At 43.7% G+C, this 16,007-nt stretch overlaps 1 protein-coding gene across 2 annotated transcripts in view; it reads left to right on the top strand.

Annotated features, from left to right (window-relative positions):
• GPC6 (glypican 6) overlaps positions 1–16,007 on the top strand; it is a 1,119,186-nt gene that overhangs the window by 1,089,192 nt on the left and 13,987 nt on the right. For both annotated transcript variants that reach the window (XM_043581540.1, XM_043581530.1), the window contains one exon: positions 6,677–6,813. In XM_043581540.1, coding sequence (XP_043437475.1) covers positions 6,677–6,813 — 137 coding nt within the window. The remainder of the gene's footprint in view (positions 1–6,676; positions 6,814–16,007) is intronic.

Here is a 16,007-nt window from a genome sequence, read left to right on the forward strand (position 1 = left end):
AACCAAAGCGGGAGATGTCACCATCCCAGAGTTTAGCCTCTACTACAAAGCTGTAATCATCAAGACAGTATGGTATTGACACAAAAACAGACACAAAGAACAATGGAATAGAATAGCGAACCCAGAAGTGGACCGACAAATGTATGGCCAACTAATCTTCGACAAAGCAGGAAAGAATATCCAATGATATTCTGACTGAATGATTTCAGTCAATGATTTCAGACTGACTGAAAACAGACAGTCTCTTTAGCAATTGGTGTTGGGAGAACTGGACAGCAACATGCAGAAGAATGAACCTGGACCACTTTCTTACACCATACACAAAAATAAGCTCAAAATGGATGAAAGACCTCAATGTAAGACAGGAAATTATCAAAACCCTAGAGGAGACAACAGGCAACAATCTCTTTGACCTCAGCCACAGCAACTTCTTACACAACACGTCTCCAAAGGCAAAGAAAATAAAAGCAAAAATGAACTATTGGGACCTCATCATGATAAAAAGCTTCGACATAAGTCTTTTTTAAAAGCAAAGATAGAGGGGCGCCTGGGTGGCGCAGTCGGTTGGGCATCCAACTTCAGCCAGGTCACGATCTCGCAGTCCGTGAGTTCGAGCCCTGCATCAGGCTCTGGACTGATGGCTCAGAGCCTGGAGCCTGTTTCCGATTCTGTGTCTCCCTCTCTCTCTGCCCCTCCCCCGTTCATGCTCTGTCTCTCTCTGTCCCAAAAATAAATAAACGTTGAAAAAAAAATTAAAAAAAAAAAAAGCAAAGATAGAGGTGCCTGGGTGGCTCAGTCGGTTAAGCGTCCGACTTCAGCCAGGTCACGATCTCGCGGTCCGTGAGTTCGAGCCCCGCGTCAGGCTCTGGGCTGACAGCTCAAAGCCTGGAGCCTGTTTCAGATTCTGTGTCTCCCTCTCTCTGACCCTCCCCCGTTCATGCTCTCTCTCTGTCTCAAAAATAAATAAACATTAAAAAGAAATTTAAAAGCAAAGATAGTCTCCTACATAAACACAATACCATGATTACACTTAAGAATATTATTGGTAATTCAATAGTGTCATCTACTATTTTGTATTCAGAAGTCACCAATTGTCTCAAAACTCTTTCTCAAACTGAGTACTTACCTCTTCCAAATCATGGATTCAGTAAAGGTCCACACATAGCATTAGGTTGTTACATTTTTAGTTTCTTTTCATGTAGAACAGTCTTCTTGGCTTTTTACAATTTTACCTCTTTTGAAGAGTCGAGGCTGGTTGTCTTATATTATATCCCACACACTGAATATGCCTGACCATTTATTTATAGTGTTACTTACTTTGTCCCTGTATCCCCAGTATTTCCTGTAAACTGGATTCAAGTTAAATATTTGGGACAAAACCATTTTTTGAATGAAATTATCAGACACCAGTCCTTAGATCATCCTTTCTGCTCTTTGATTTTGCTAATCCCTTTGTTTTTAGCGATCATTCCATCTTGTCAGTTTCTTCCGTCTTTTGTCTAATCTGGCAATTCTGTACAGATGGGTATGAAAACAGTACCTCTGTCTTCCTATTCATGGACCTTCTGCTGAGCCTTCAATGAAGAGTCTATGCTTTAACTGGTGCCAGGAGTTGAAATTGTCAGAAATCAGAATAAACTCCAGACAGATAAGTTCTAGAAGAGGGTCATGTTTTCCCTGTGGTCCCCAACAGAGTATTTGGATGAGAGCCCTGCAATGTGACAGAAGTTAACTTTCAAAACCTCTCGGTGGCCCAGATGCAAAACATTTAATACTCAGGTATTACCAGTATTTACTAACATTACAGCACTACGAATGTAACACTGGACAAATGGTAAATATAGCTGGCAAGTATGTGCAAAAGTTAATTTGTCCTGGAATGGTTCGTGTGGGAGGCAGAGAAAAGGCACTGCTGTAAATTCCCTATTTGACCCCACCCCTTTGTTCCCATCAGATTTGTATAACGAATTAGGATTCACTGTTACTTCAGTAACGCATTTTTTACTAACAGTTCTTGCTAACATAAAGCGTCGCTCACTGTTGTGTGCACTTAAATTTCCAGGAAGAAAATTTAAAAAACGACTCAGATCTGGAGCTACAGCAAAGTGGTCACATACATTATTCAGAAATAAAAATAAGAGACGACAAGAAAGTATTTCTCAACAGCGTAAGGATCGAAACACTTGCTTAGTACTGGAAAAAAACCCAACTGCCATCATTTGGATATTCTTTGGAATCAAAGGCATGTGCGTCCCTGGTGGCTAATAGGGTCCCTTTTTTCCAACTTGTCTGCATCGGCATCCTTGGGCTGGAAGTGAATTGGCTGATGTTTCCGTGCAGAATGTTAAAATAGCATTTACATCTCTCGTTGCTGTTTTGCTGTTATGTCCACCGATCGCACGGTGGAAACGCCTGGCTCCTGAAATGCCAGAGTGAACACGACCTGATTACAAAATGTCCTGTCACGACTCAGAGAGGGCCCACATGCTCCTCACTTAGCCAGATACAGCCCATCTCTGCTCCTGCCTTTCCGACATAAGTGCACATCGTGGGACCACACGATTTTGTGTTAGCTAGACTGTCTGTGGCCTTGTAGCAGATTAAATCTATTTTCCCGATCAGCATTCACTGAGCACCTACCTTGTGCTAAGATGTGTGTGATCAACTCGTCCCGGTTTGCCAGGACCTCCCGGTTTTAGCGCTGCAAATATGGTGTGTCCTAGAATTCCCCCGTGTCCCAGGCAAACTGGAGTGATTGGTCACCTGGTTCATCTAAGCCCTGAGGATGACAAGGTGGAGCCCCGTCCTTGCATCAAGAAGCACGTGGTCTTAGGGTCAGAAAAGCAAGCCAATTACAAAAGCTTGGAGTAATCAGTACTTAGAATCATGAACAGGGCGCTGTGGACACAGAGAGTTGAATCCAGCTAACTGGGAGGCCAGACATTCCTCCTTGAAAGAGACAATGCTTGAATGGGGTTTACAGAATGAACAGCACAACATACACGGCTACATTTTGAAAACCTCAAAAGAGGAGATACCTGTGGGATGTCATGCCGTCTTAGACTTTCTCTGTCTCAAAATACATATGTTTGGTTCAGATTCCCACAGTGTAAAGGAGGGATTTTTAGCATTAAGTAAGCAGAGGAGAGAATGGTCATTTCTGGTGTACTTTATTCTGGGACAGATACACCTGACAGTACTTTAGTACTGAAGCTAGTGATAGTTTTCTGAATTAGTGGTGAATGTATAATACCTGGTGCTTTTTCTGGGATTTGTGTTTGAGAAGAGAACAGTCAGAATGAGTGGCTAAGGAGTGTCCCAGGTTGCAAAGGTTAGGGACACCGATGTGGCACCTTGTGGGACAAATCAAGTGAGGGATTTATTTTGGACATGTTTTATTTTGAAAATCATTCAAAGGTACTGAAAAAACGCTGTTTTAAAAAATTATATATTTCCATCTGGATTCATTCACCATTAAAAATTTGCCACATTTTCTATCTTGCTGTATCTCTATACATCTATGTGACAATGATGATGAAGATGATTCCTGAATCATTCTAGAGTAAGTTGTGGGAACCATAACCCTTTATTTCTAAATAGTCCAGCATGTATCTCCTAAGAACATGACACACCTACGTGACCACAATATAAGCTCATATTTGGAAAACTAAACACCAATACAATATTTTGTCATACAAAGTCAATATTCAAATTCTGCCAACTATCTCCGTAATATCCTTTCTGGCAATTATTTTTCCAATCGAGTGCCCTATCCAGAATCAGACACTGCATTTGAATACCATGTCTGTTATTCTTCTTAATCTAGAAGACGTCTTCAGCCCTCCCTTGTCTTTTATGACTCACATATTTGGAGTATCCAAGCTGGTTGTCTCATAGCGTCCATCAGCTTGGACATTGTGTTTGTCTGACGTGTCCTCATGATTGGATCCGGGTTAGGAATTTTAGCTACGTAAGTGATGTGTCCTTCTTGTCACCTCACATCCAGAGGCACCTAAAATCACTGTGTCCCACTACTTTGATCACTTGGTTAAGGTGGGGGCCTGCAGAGTTTTTGCACTGTAGAGTGACCAGTTTTCCTTTTGTAATAATGAGTATTCTGTGGGGAATACTTGGAGATTGTGTAAACATCCTATTCTCCATCAAACTTTCGCCCAGTGTTTTTTGCATTTGTACCAGTTTGTTAGGGCTGCTGTAACAAAGTACCACCAAGTGGGTGGCTTACAACAGACATTTATTGTCTCACAGTTGGGGGTCTAGAAGCCTAAGATCAAGGTGTTAGAAGGGTTGGTTCCTTCTGGGATCGTGATGGAATCCTTGACTCTCTCCTAGCATCCACTGGTTTTCTTCAATTGTTGATATTCCTCGGATTGTAGATGCATCACCCTGATCTATGCCTTTATCTTCACATGGTGTTCTTCCTGTGTATATCTGTGTCTGTGCCTAAATCCCCCCTTTTTATAAGGACAAAGTCGTATTGGATTAGAGCCCACCCTAATGACTCCACTTTTACCTGATTCTGCAACAGCCCATTTCCAAATAAAGTCACACTCACAGGTACTGTGGTTAGGACTTTGACATCTTATGGGAAGGACAAAATTCAACCCACAACAGCGTCTATAGATAATACTTGCTGAGATTAATGATAACTCTGATAGTTGCAGAATGGTGATTTTTCTGTCAGTCTTTCAACATTTATTAGTTGGCTTTTGGGGGTTGTGTTTTCATATAATCGATAAACAGAATGTACATCCACCTATGGCTGTATAGAAATGGCCACATGTCTTTCAAACAAAAAATAAAAAACAAATATCAACGTGCACCCACACTTGTGCCCCAAATGGCAGCAGAAAAGGACGGGCTCTCATGGCAAATGCCCTTACCCAGTCAGATTGGCTGGCAGGAGAGCCAGGGCTTAGGGGAACCCATGGACCAAAGTCAGCATGAATGGCAGAAATCAGAGAGTGCAGGTCTTAGGCCATCCTAAACCATGGCTGTGTGTAAGCTACTTCTTGGAATGTCATTGCTTATGGGTTCTTTTCATGCTCCAAAACAAAAGTAACATCGGGGTATGTACCGGGTTCTCAGATTCAGTACTCTGGCCATCTTTAGCGCTTTCTGGATGGGCAGACATTTCTCAGTACTGAAGCCTCAGTCATCATCAGAATCACAGATAAGCAAGAGCCAAAGACCATATAAATCTGGAACTACTGAGAAACATGACTGGGACAGAGATCTGATGTTCCTTTGTGTTCACTTTTAAACCTGACAAAAGAGCTTTGGAATTTTTTGTAAAACGCTATACTCCATCCATAGTAAACATAGTATAATTTATTTCCAAAGGCTATTGACCTCAAATATATAAATCTCAGTGGTTGTCCCTTCTACGATGTTGTGTGGGTGTATGCTGAAGCTGCTGTATCAACATGACACAGACAAGGTGGCTTAAAGAACAGTAATTTATTGTGTCATGGCTCTGGAGGTTAGGTGTCCAAAACCAAGATGGCAGAAGGATTGGATTTTCCTGAGCCTGTGAGGGAAGGTTCTTTTCCAGGTCCCTCTCGTTGGTTATAGGTAGGTTTCTTCTTCCTACTTCTCTCTGCATTGTCTTATCTTTAGGCATATCTCTGGGTCCAACGTTTCCCTATTTACAAGAGCATCAGTCATAATGGATTAGGGCCATCCTACTAACCTCTTTGTAACTCCCTTGCCTCTGAAAAAAGAAAAAAAAAACCTACGTCCCAACAAGGTCACATTCTGAGGAACTGAGGGTTAGAACTTCGGCATATAAATGGGGGGGCACATAATTCAACCCTTAACAGATGCATTTCAACCATCCACAGACTTTCCTCATGTTTACATGGGCAGAATAGAAAGTCAGGGGTGTGACTGCATGAAACTAGATGTTAATTATGGGACCAAAATGGTACTGAATCCCTGTCTTTACCCTTTCTGCAGGTGAAAAGTCAGTGCTGAGCCTGAAAACAGGAAAGATGGGGTTACTAAACTTTTTCCTGCCATCCATCCATAGGGCTGTGGATTTTACACTTGCCTGTATTTGGAATGACTCTTCTCTTCTGGCTGTAGAGATTTTTAAGTGGGTTTGGGTTGCCACTCACCATCCAAGAGTGTGCTATATGGACCTGTCAATTGGTTAAGAGCGGAGGTTACCAGCAGTTGAATTAGTGACAATATTTATTTCTTACAGAAACAAATAGACCGTTGGGAAAAGCATTTTATCTCTTGGTGCATTGTTTCCGTGCATTTATGTGACATCCGAGCAAATGAATTCTAAAGAATATGTTTAGGGAATTTGCAGGGGGGAATACCTATTTCTCCCAGCCAGAGAGGGACCCGGAGCCAGTTGAGATGCTTCGCAAGTTTTTAATTCAAAGCATGGGAGGACAGAAAAGATGGAAAACAAAAAGCCAATTACCTGAGAACTCTCTGCCAGAAGCTAGAGGGAGATTGAGGGAGGAGGTAGGGAGGCTTGCCTTCGCAATAAATCCTGCAACTCAGTGTCTCTCCCTTAAAACCGATAGAGTTTCATTCTAGTCCTAGCACAGATTCTCTAACCTCCACCTGTGTTGTGTCCTTGTGTAGAAACGGGCAACGCCTGGGGAGAATATTCACTCTCTTCCCTTGCTTTCTTGATCAGGTCACAGACATAAAAGAGAAACTGAAGCTCTCTAAAAAGGTCTGGTCGGCGTTGCCCTACACCATCTGCAAAGATGAGAGCATGACGGCGGGCGCGTCCAACGAAGAGGAGTGCTGGAATGGACACAGCAAAGCCAGGTGAGGGTGACTCATGGTGCTACGGCTGGGGCAGTGCGCATCCAGCCCTGGACGCCTCCCCTGGCACAACTCTGCAGACCCGTTTATGCAGAACGCGGCGGAGGGTGGAGGGACAAGGCGTCACTTAGCCACAGCTGTTCAGGGTGACAGGTTTGACGGGCACCTGGGAGCCCTTACTCTCAAGGTGCCATTAAGCGTGGAATCCTCGTTCCGAATGCCTCGCCTCTGGACGAGGACAGAGGAATGGTGACAGATGCCAGGTTCCAGATATCCCGAAACCACAAAGAGCCTTTTATGTTCGCTTAATGACTTTAAGACAGCAGAGCTATTTTTATCTGCAGCTAAATTTGCACGGCTTTCTGTTTTTTCCATCACAAGCTAAACAGGAAGTCCGACTGTAATGTCTCTCACCCTTGGAGAAAAACAGTTTTTGATGTGCTCTTTGGAAGGGAAAGGGAAAAAGAAAATGACCAAGGGACAACCAGGAAAGTGTCCTCAGAGGTTCCCTGCCTCGAAAAGTCCCACTGGGACCTCCTGATGAGAGATGGCTCTGTTCCCATCCTGCCACTCGGCTGCCCAATGCTGCTGCCACTTGATACGGAATTTCTGAATTTCTTAATTCAGGCCAGAAATAGGGTTGGCCCGAGTTTTCATAGGGTGGAGGAGTTGGACAGGGGAACCGGCTGGGAGTTGGCAAATAGGGCAGGACACCAGGAGAGGAGGCTGCCGGAGCACGCCTCAGCGGGGCTGCAGGTGGGCAGAGCAGCTGGTAAATTGGACTCAAGGAATCTTTGGGGATTGACCAGCAGGTGGAGAAGTTAAGAGGGGGGTCTGTTCTGCGCCTTCGTGGGTGTTTTCAAGCATATGAAGCAGCTGTGATCAAAAGGAAACAGGAAGGTACAGGGATATTAAGTTCAGAAGCAGCTGCAGAAGGTAAGCAGGGGTGCAAGTGAGATGCTCATTAGGTGCTATTTCTCACACTGCTGAGTGGAATTTTTTAAGCATCTATTGGTAATGATATTATTAGCCATACTAGGGAGAGCTTCGCGAGGCAAAAACAAGACAGCTATGGAAAGAGCCATAATCATTTCAAGTTGCTCCAGAATATCAATATCCAAAATTTAGATCATGAGCGTAGACAGGTATTTGTCTACAGTATCAACAACATGCCCCTCGAAAATGCTTTAGTAATTTACCAGTGTCCAGCCTTGTAGGAAAGAAACCTTTGGCCCGAAAAATTCAGCTGTGAAATTGAATAGTTTCTAATGTGTCTTTTCCTAATGATTGTACAGAAAGACACTGTAAAGGATGACCAGATGGCCTAATGAATAAAGTGGTTGATTTTCTGAACTGCTCTGTTACCCATCTGTGTTTACCTTTCAGCCTTGGACGAAATGAAGGCTGTGTTTTGAACTACATTCCCATGGTTACACAGGTTGCTGGCTATTAGTGCATCCACAAAAAGAAATATAAAGAACTGTTACAGGTGGGAATTGGGGAGGGGACTATATACACTCCATCAAGAAAATGAATGGGGACAATGATGACCATTAAAGTTAGAGCCAGGGGAGAGCGGGTTCAGCTGAATTTCTCGTGCAGATCAAGAATGCAGAAGGGTAAATGCTTAGGCTAAGGTTGCCCCACTAGCAAGGGTAAAAGCTGGAAATCTCCCAAATCCAAGCCCAGTATTCTTTTCGCGTCAATATCCTGACTCTAAAACAAATGGCTGCTAAATATTGTTCTCCCCCCTCCCAGGTTAAGAGAACAAATGAAACAGATCCTTAGCTCTATAAAAGATTTAGTGGATCTTCATTCATTCATTCATTCATTCATTCATTTCCTCAGTCCATCAGCAATGTTATTGAGCACTCCCTCTGCCCAGGCGCTGTGCAAGGCTCCGTGAATTAAGTGTTATATGACATCAGTGATGTCTGTCAACCAATGAAAAGCACAGTGGCTGGAGACAGGACCGTGGATTTTGGAATGTCAAGGACCATACTGTTGCACTGTAGGTTTGAGAAAGGACCACACAGGTGGAGAACCACCCCAAGCAGTACTTAGGGACCAGATTTGAATTTTATCCTTAGGTCAATGGGATCCCACTAGGGGACTGTATGCAGGTAAGGGAAATTGTGAAAATTAATGCAATAAAATCATTTGCAAGGATATTCCAGAACCTAACCCAGTATGCTATTTTAAAAAAATGAGGCTGTCAGATATTTGTGACTCAAATTATCTTCTCATTGAAAAATTAAAATTTCATAGTTTCTTTTAGTTCCTTTTTAAAAATTCTTCCACTGCAATGAAATCTTAATAACTTTATATTTAATACCATAGTAAGTAGATAACCCATAAAGACTTGTTGAATTACATTTAATTGAAGCTTTGCTCTCATTCTCACCCAAATATTAATTGATGTAGAACATATGAGAGATTTTTTTTAATTCCACTGAACTATTTTGTAAGTTGAAAAATCCACTTGTAATGCAGATAATAACTATTTTTCCCTACATTTGAAGTATGGATTTTCAGGTGATAGGGCTTCTTAACAGTTTTGTAGGAAAGAAAGAAAGAAAGAAAGAAAGAAAGAAAGAAAGAAAGAAAGAGTTATTCCTATCAAAGAACTTGGTTAAAAAAAAAAAACCTATCAACAAGTGTTAATGGATTATGGAACAGAGGTGCCTATTAGCCTCGATAGAGGTGGTAATGGTCTTGAGCTCCTAACTCAAGCCTGCTTGATGAGACCACTGGCAACCCAGACATTTCTTCCTCTCTTTATGTTTTTCTGAAAATTTTCAATGGTTTTTGTTTATTTTTGAGAGACAGAGTGCAAGTGGGGGAGAGGCAGAGAGAGGGGACAGAGGATCCAAAGTGGGCTCTGTGCTGACAGCAGAGAGCACGATGTGGGGCTCGAACTCACGAACCATGAGATCATGACCTGAGCCAAAGTTGGATGCTTAACTAACTGAGCCACCCTTTATGTTTTGTCCATGTGACTCCTATAGCCACATGTTTCCTTGCATACCATTTCCTTGGCCCTCTCATCCTAAGTATTTGACCCAACTTGTCTTCCAACACCCATATTTCTCCTGGCTGTTTTTGAACACCACTCCACAGCTCTCTCCCATACTTCCTTGATTCAGGAGCATAACTATTTCCCATGTTAACATTTCTGAAATCAAAATGACAACTACCAGGGATATGTCCATTTCCTCCAGTGTGTCATATTTTCCCGAATAGCCGTTACTAAATGAGTGGCACCTGTTGACATTGATGATGACTTTATTTTTTATTAAGTTTTATTTATTTTGAGAGAGACAGAGATAGTGCAATTGGGGGAGGGACAGAGAGAGGGAGAGGGAGAGAGAGAGAAAGAAAGAGAGAGAATCCCAAGCAGTCTCCACGCCACCATCACAGAGCCCAACATGAGGCTCAAACCCACCAAGCTGTAAGATCATGACCTGAGCAGAAACCAAGAGTCAGAGGCTGAACCAAATGAGCCACCCAGGCGCCCCGACATTGATGCTGACTTTAAATAGAAAGAGCAAGATACACATAGATGTGGCTGCTATGGCAGCCGCTGGGTGAATCTGCTGTATTCAGATAATGGCCAAGGGTCTGGGCGCAGTGGCTCCTCTAGAATAAGAACACCCCCCTTCATCTTCCTGCTCCCACCCTGAGTCATTGCTGGCAGATCTCACTCTGCTTCAGTAGCTAAGCAGGTCTGGAAACAGGAGGTGAGCTAGAGGGAAGAGAGTGTGCCCTTCAAGGGGAGGAAAATGCCGGTGTGCCAACGTCCTGTCAGCACTTAAATCTCCATTTTGTCAGAAAGACTGGTTCCCTGCTTCCCTTTCCCTTGCCAATGTTTCGGCACAATTTAAAGACCAGGTTGTAAATTCTAAAGCAGTTCTTCTCAAATGTTACTGTGCCGGTAAAATTCTTGGGGCACGTGGGAAAAACGCAGATTATGACTCAGTGAGTCTGGGCTGGGACCTGAGATTCTGCATTTCTAACAAGCTTCCCGGGGATGCCGTGTTGCTGATTCAGGGACTGCACTTTGAGCAGTGAGGCTTTAAGACAGAGTTGCCAAATTTGGCACGGAACACCAGACACCAAATGGAACACACTTAGGCTAAAAAAAGGATTCACTGCTTATCTGAAATTCAGATTTAACTGGCAATCCTGTAGTTTTATCTGGCAGCCCTCCTTTAAGCCCCTATTAACATGTAAGATACTCCCTTTTTCAGTTCACGCACACACCTCCGGGAGCATGTTACAATTTGTTGTTTTCTCTTTGCCTCGACGCATAGCCCTGATGTTTCCTTTAATGGGGCTTTCCTTATATTAAAAACAACAACAGCAACCGGGCCAAGGAGGTCACGTGGCTCAGTTGTAACGTCAGTCGCTGAAGGTAACAGGAGCACAGGCCAGGTTGAAGTCATCTCGACAATGAATAGCTTAGGCTTAACCTGCGCATCGGAGAGAATGTTAAGTTGGAAATGCTACACAGCCTTCACAATGCAGGGTATTGTCCACACAAAGCCCTGGTCTCCGATGAGATGCCCTGTGGGCTAAGGATGGGTACTTTGATTCCCTGGCCAGTACTTGACTCGATTAATGCCTTCATTCATGCTGCTAAAACAGACACATCATGGTCTGGGTGGCTGACGCAGAAACTTATTTCTTGTAGTCTGGAAGCTAATAGGTCCAGACCAGGGTGCCAGCAGAGTTGGGTTATAGTGAGAGCCCTCTTCACGGCTTGTAGCGAGCTGCTTTCTCTCTCTGCCCTCCCATGGCAGAAAGAGGGTTCTGATCTTTTCTTCTTCCTCTAAGGGCACTAATCCCATCATGGAGGTTCTACTACCTTCACCTTCACCTAAACCTAATCACCTCCCAAAGGCCCCATCTCCTAATACCATCACTTTGGGAGTTGGGGGGACACAAGCATTCCGTCTACAGCAGTTAGTACTCAGATTCGCATCCTCCTTTGCTAGAACGGCTAGCAAAGAATTTTCCTCAGAATTCTCAGCAGTGTCTGCCACTCAAGAAAAGCAGCCTAGGAGGCATCTTCAGTGACCGATGATGGGAAAGCAAGTGTGCAAATGTAACTTCTTCCATTTCTCACTTACCTAAGCAAATTCCTAGAGAGAAATGAGAGACGATGCAGCCACACTGACTCAACTCAGACAAATAGGAATTGAAAGGAAGTTAGTAAGTAAGGGAGGAAAATCGATAATAATCTAGAGGTCCACGGGGGAAAACAGTAAAGCATCGTTGTGCGGGTTACAAATCTAGGCCTCCTAAAGTTCCCAGAGACCCTGGGAGGACATGTGCGGCCATCTGTCACCCCTGAGAAGGGCACTGTGGGCAACCGGGTGGCGGGGGCGAGCTGGGGGCACAGGAGCTGGAGGAGAACGACAAGATGGAGACAGGAAAGAATGGGCTCAGCAGGCAATAAAACTTGTATATGGTTAGCATATGCAGGCTGGAACTTTCCACGTAGCAGCCACAGAAAAAATAAAACCCTCATGGTGTTCCTATAGGCTCTTACTTTGGGCTCCTATAGAGGCAAATTCTTACCTTTTTGAGACCACAGCTATGTCAAATTACATCATCTGTATCTTCCTTAAGGATTGTTTCCGCTTCATGGGGATCGTTTTTCTAAGGCCATAGGAGTTAAGAAGGAAAGATTAGCACCGGAGATGGTGGGAGGAGCCAGAAAAAGGCAACAAAATGTGAGAGAGGCCAGTCTCAACAGCACATGGAGTTCATGATGGGACACGTGTTGTTTCAGAATCGCCAGGGTTTCTGCAGTCATTTCCGGATTCCTCCCGCCCCCTCTTAAAACTACCCCACAGCTTCCTGCTGCCCCTCCTTGTAAGCCGTTGTCTAGCCCTCAGTGTCTAGCGTTCCTGAAAGTGCCTTCCGGAAGGAGGCAAACAAAATCCTGGCTGAGGACGAGGATTGATTGGATCGGTTGAAAACAGAGCATTCGCGGGGAGCCTGTGCTGGTTTTTTAGGCCCCCGGTCCTTGCAAAAATAACTGGGTCCCGAAGGAAATCTTTCCTCGGGCCGGGAGGTAAATACAGTAAATTGTAAGAAATAGGAAACCTAGAGAAATCTAGAAAACAGATCAGTCACTCTCACCAGCCACCGAGTGGATTGACTAAGCCAAGAAAATAGCAAGTCATGACTGGGTACGTTTGAGCAGATGCAAGCGGGATGAAATGATGCATGGTGATGAGAAATGTGTCAAAGACAGTGACCTGGCAGATCTGGCAGGACAATATTGTTTTAGTCTGATTGCAGAATATGTCCCAAAGCACTCTAGCTGCATTTTAAAGAACCGTTGAGTATCTGATGTATACCCAGCCAGGCAACCACGTCAGGAAGGTGGGCAGTCTGTCTGGGGAGAGAACTGGAGACTGTCACACCCAGCATTCCCGGGCATGCACCTCCCTTCTGTGCACACCTGGGAGGAAAGACCCCTTGAAGTCTGACTCTCCTGGGGGAGGGGGACGCTGCATGCACCTCCTGCAAGTGGTACAAAATGCAGCTACAAATACCAGGAAAGGAGCATGTTGCTGTCAGCCGCTCAGCAGCCCTGACACCTGGCAGGAGGGCCTTTTGTCCTGTGCACGCTGGAGTCCGCTGCCTCTGGTTCTATGAAGGAAGAATGGATAAGAGGGAATCTTGCCAATGAGCAAAGAGGCCAAGTCCAAGAATGTAGCTTCTACTCGCTGCTGCAGTCAGTGAGCTGTGTGTCCTTCAAGGGTCCCCGGTTTCGTGTCATGCGTTCTCCAGCTAGAGGAAAGCCACAATGAATCATTCTTCTGTACAGGAGTCTAGGCTTTAAAAGTCCCAATTCTGACGGTCCCTGGTTGACTCAGTCAGAAAAGCATGTGACTCTTGCTCTTGGAGTCACGGGTTCCAGCTCCACATTGGATGTAGAGATTACCAAAATAAATAAATAAACCTAAAAGTCCAAATTCTCCTGCCATCAGACATTCCTATGAAGCAAGCCTGGCATGGGAAAAGCCATGTTAACAATTTAATTTTCATAAGAATGCATTAGAATTGTGTAGTATGTTAGATTTTTAAGCATTTTCATATACTTTCACTCAATATGTCAGTTTATGGAACAAATAAGGTAAGTATTATTCATGTAAATATAAAATACATAATCATATAAAGTAGCTAAGTCACTTGCCCACGATCACACTGCTGGGTCCCAAAGGATCTCAGGTCCTAGGTCAGTCTCTGCACCTCTGACCGTATTTCAGGGTCACGTCCCATTGAAATACCTAATGTCATAGACAACTCTAGCTTAGCAGCCTTCAAGAATGTCTGAACCCACTTTAGTCATAAAGTCACAGTATGCTTTGAGTAATTTCACTTTCCAGTCAAAACAAAAACAAAAACAAAAAAGGAAAGGGGGAAAGGAAACTATATCAAGAACTTCAGAAAAGTTACACTTAAAACTGAGATTTTTTTTTTTTAAATTGTGGTAAAATATACATAGCGTAAAATGCAGCATTTTTACCACCTTTAAATGTAACAGTTCAGTGGCATTAAGTACATTCACATTGTTGTACCCCATCACCACCCACCATCCACAGGACTTTTTCCTCTTCCTACACTGAAACCCTGAATCCATTAAAGACTCGTTCCCCACTCTTCCCTCTCCCACCTCCTGGCAGCCACCATTCTGTTTTCTGCCTCTCTGAATTTGACTACTCTAATTACCACATATAAGTGGAATTGCACAAGATTTGTCTCTTTGTGTCTGGATCATTTCACTTAGCGTGTCTTTAAGGTACACGCATGCTGTAGCGCATGTCGGGATTTCCTTCCTTGTTCAGGTGGAGTGGACTGTACATATAGACCGCACCTGGGTACCCATGCATTCGTTGATGCACTCATGCGTTGCATCCATCTTTTGGCTGTTGTAGATAATGCTGCTATGAACAGAGGCATAGCGATCTCTGTTCCAGTACTTGCTTTCAATTCTTTCAGATTGAAAATTCCAAAGGTGGAATTTCTAGATCATATGGGAAGTCTGATTTTTCAAAGAACCGCCATACTGTTTTCCAAAGCGCTGAACCATTTTGCACACCCTATACCAAACACAAGAATTCCAATTTCTCCATGTTCCCAAGCCTATGGATGGTAGCAACTTCAGTCAGGAATGCCAGCTCTGCTGGCCTCGTCACACATCGCTCACAGCAGCCTCCGTAGACATTTCCGCAACCAGCGCCCCTATTTATGGCTGGGTCAGCTCTTGTGGTTCTTATTATGATCACAGGATGCACTTCAGCAAGACACCATCAGGGTACTTTGAGGAACAAGATGTATTACTTACGACCTGGAGAGGGCATGGCACGCTCAAGGGCCACACAGCAAGGTCAAGGGGAGCGGGGATGACCTTGGGCTTTACCTTCATTTGGGTCTAAGTGTGGGGTGCCTGGAGTTTCTCAGGTTCACTGTTGATTGGCTAATTTACTAATGTAAAACCTATGTGTGGGAATTAGGGCATGGGAAGGGAGATATGGATCACTCAAGCAGTGAGTTCTCCAGGTTTCCGAGGGCTTCCTGAAAGGGAACCTTCATGGGTGAGAGCAGTCTAGCCCCTTACCTGGTTGTTTTGCTAGTGGCTAGTGGCCGATATGTTGACTCAAGATGCGTGTCTTTGAAATGGAGGCCTGGACAAAATCAAAAGCTTACACTCCACTCTGCATCCTCACCAGCACTTGTTATTTTCTGTTTTGTTTTGTTTTGTTTTGTTTTGTCTTGTTTTGTTTTGTTTCAAAATAATAGCCATTCCAAACAGATGTGAAGTTTAAAACTTAGATTTGAAGAAAGCCTCTGAAAGAAGTTCTGGGTACCACAGGTTCACAATCCCTTCTCTGAGATCCCTGTGACCATATGTGTTTCTGAACTCGAAATTTTTTTTTAGATTTTTGGAAAAAAATCATCAGAGTGCACATACCATAGGCTGCAACTCGCAATCAAACACATTAAATTTCTGCAGCAAGATGTATTACTATTCCCACTACAGTGGGATAAGTGAAATGTATGATTAGCCTCATTTCAGATCAGATCAAGTTTTACTAATAAGGAGATGGCAGGAAAGAAGGAAAAAAAAATTTCAGAAATTTTTTCCAGACAAGGACCTGTATTCACATTCTACTATT

The sequence above is a fragment of the Prionailurus bengalensis genome, chromosome A1, assembly GCF_016509475.1.
Source record: "Prionailurus bengalensis isolate Pbe53 chromosome A1, Fcat_Pben_1.1_paternal_pri, whole genome shotgun sequence".
Classification (NCBI taxonomy): Eukaryota; Metazoa; Chordata; class Mammalia; order Carnivora; family Felidae; genus Prionailurus; species Prionailurus bengalensis.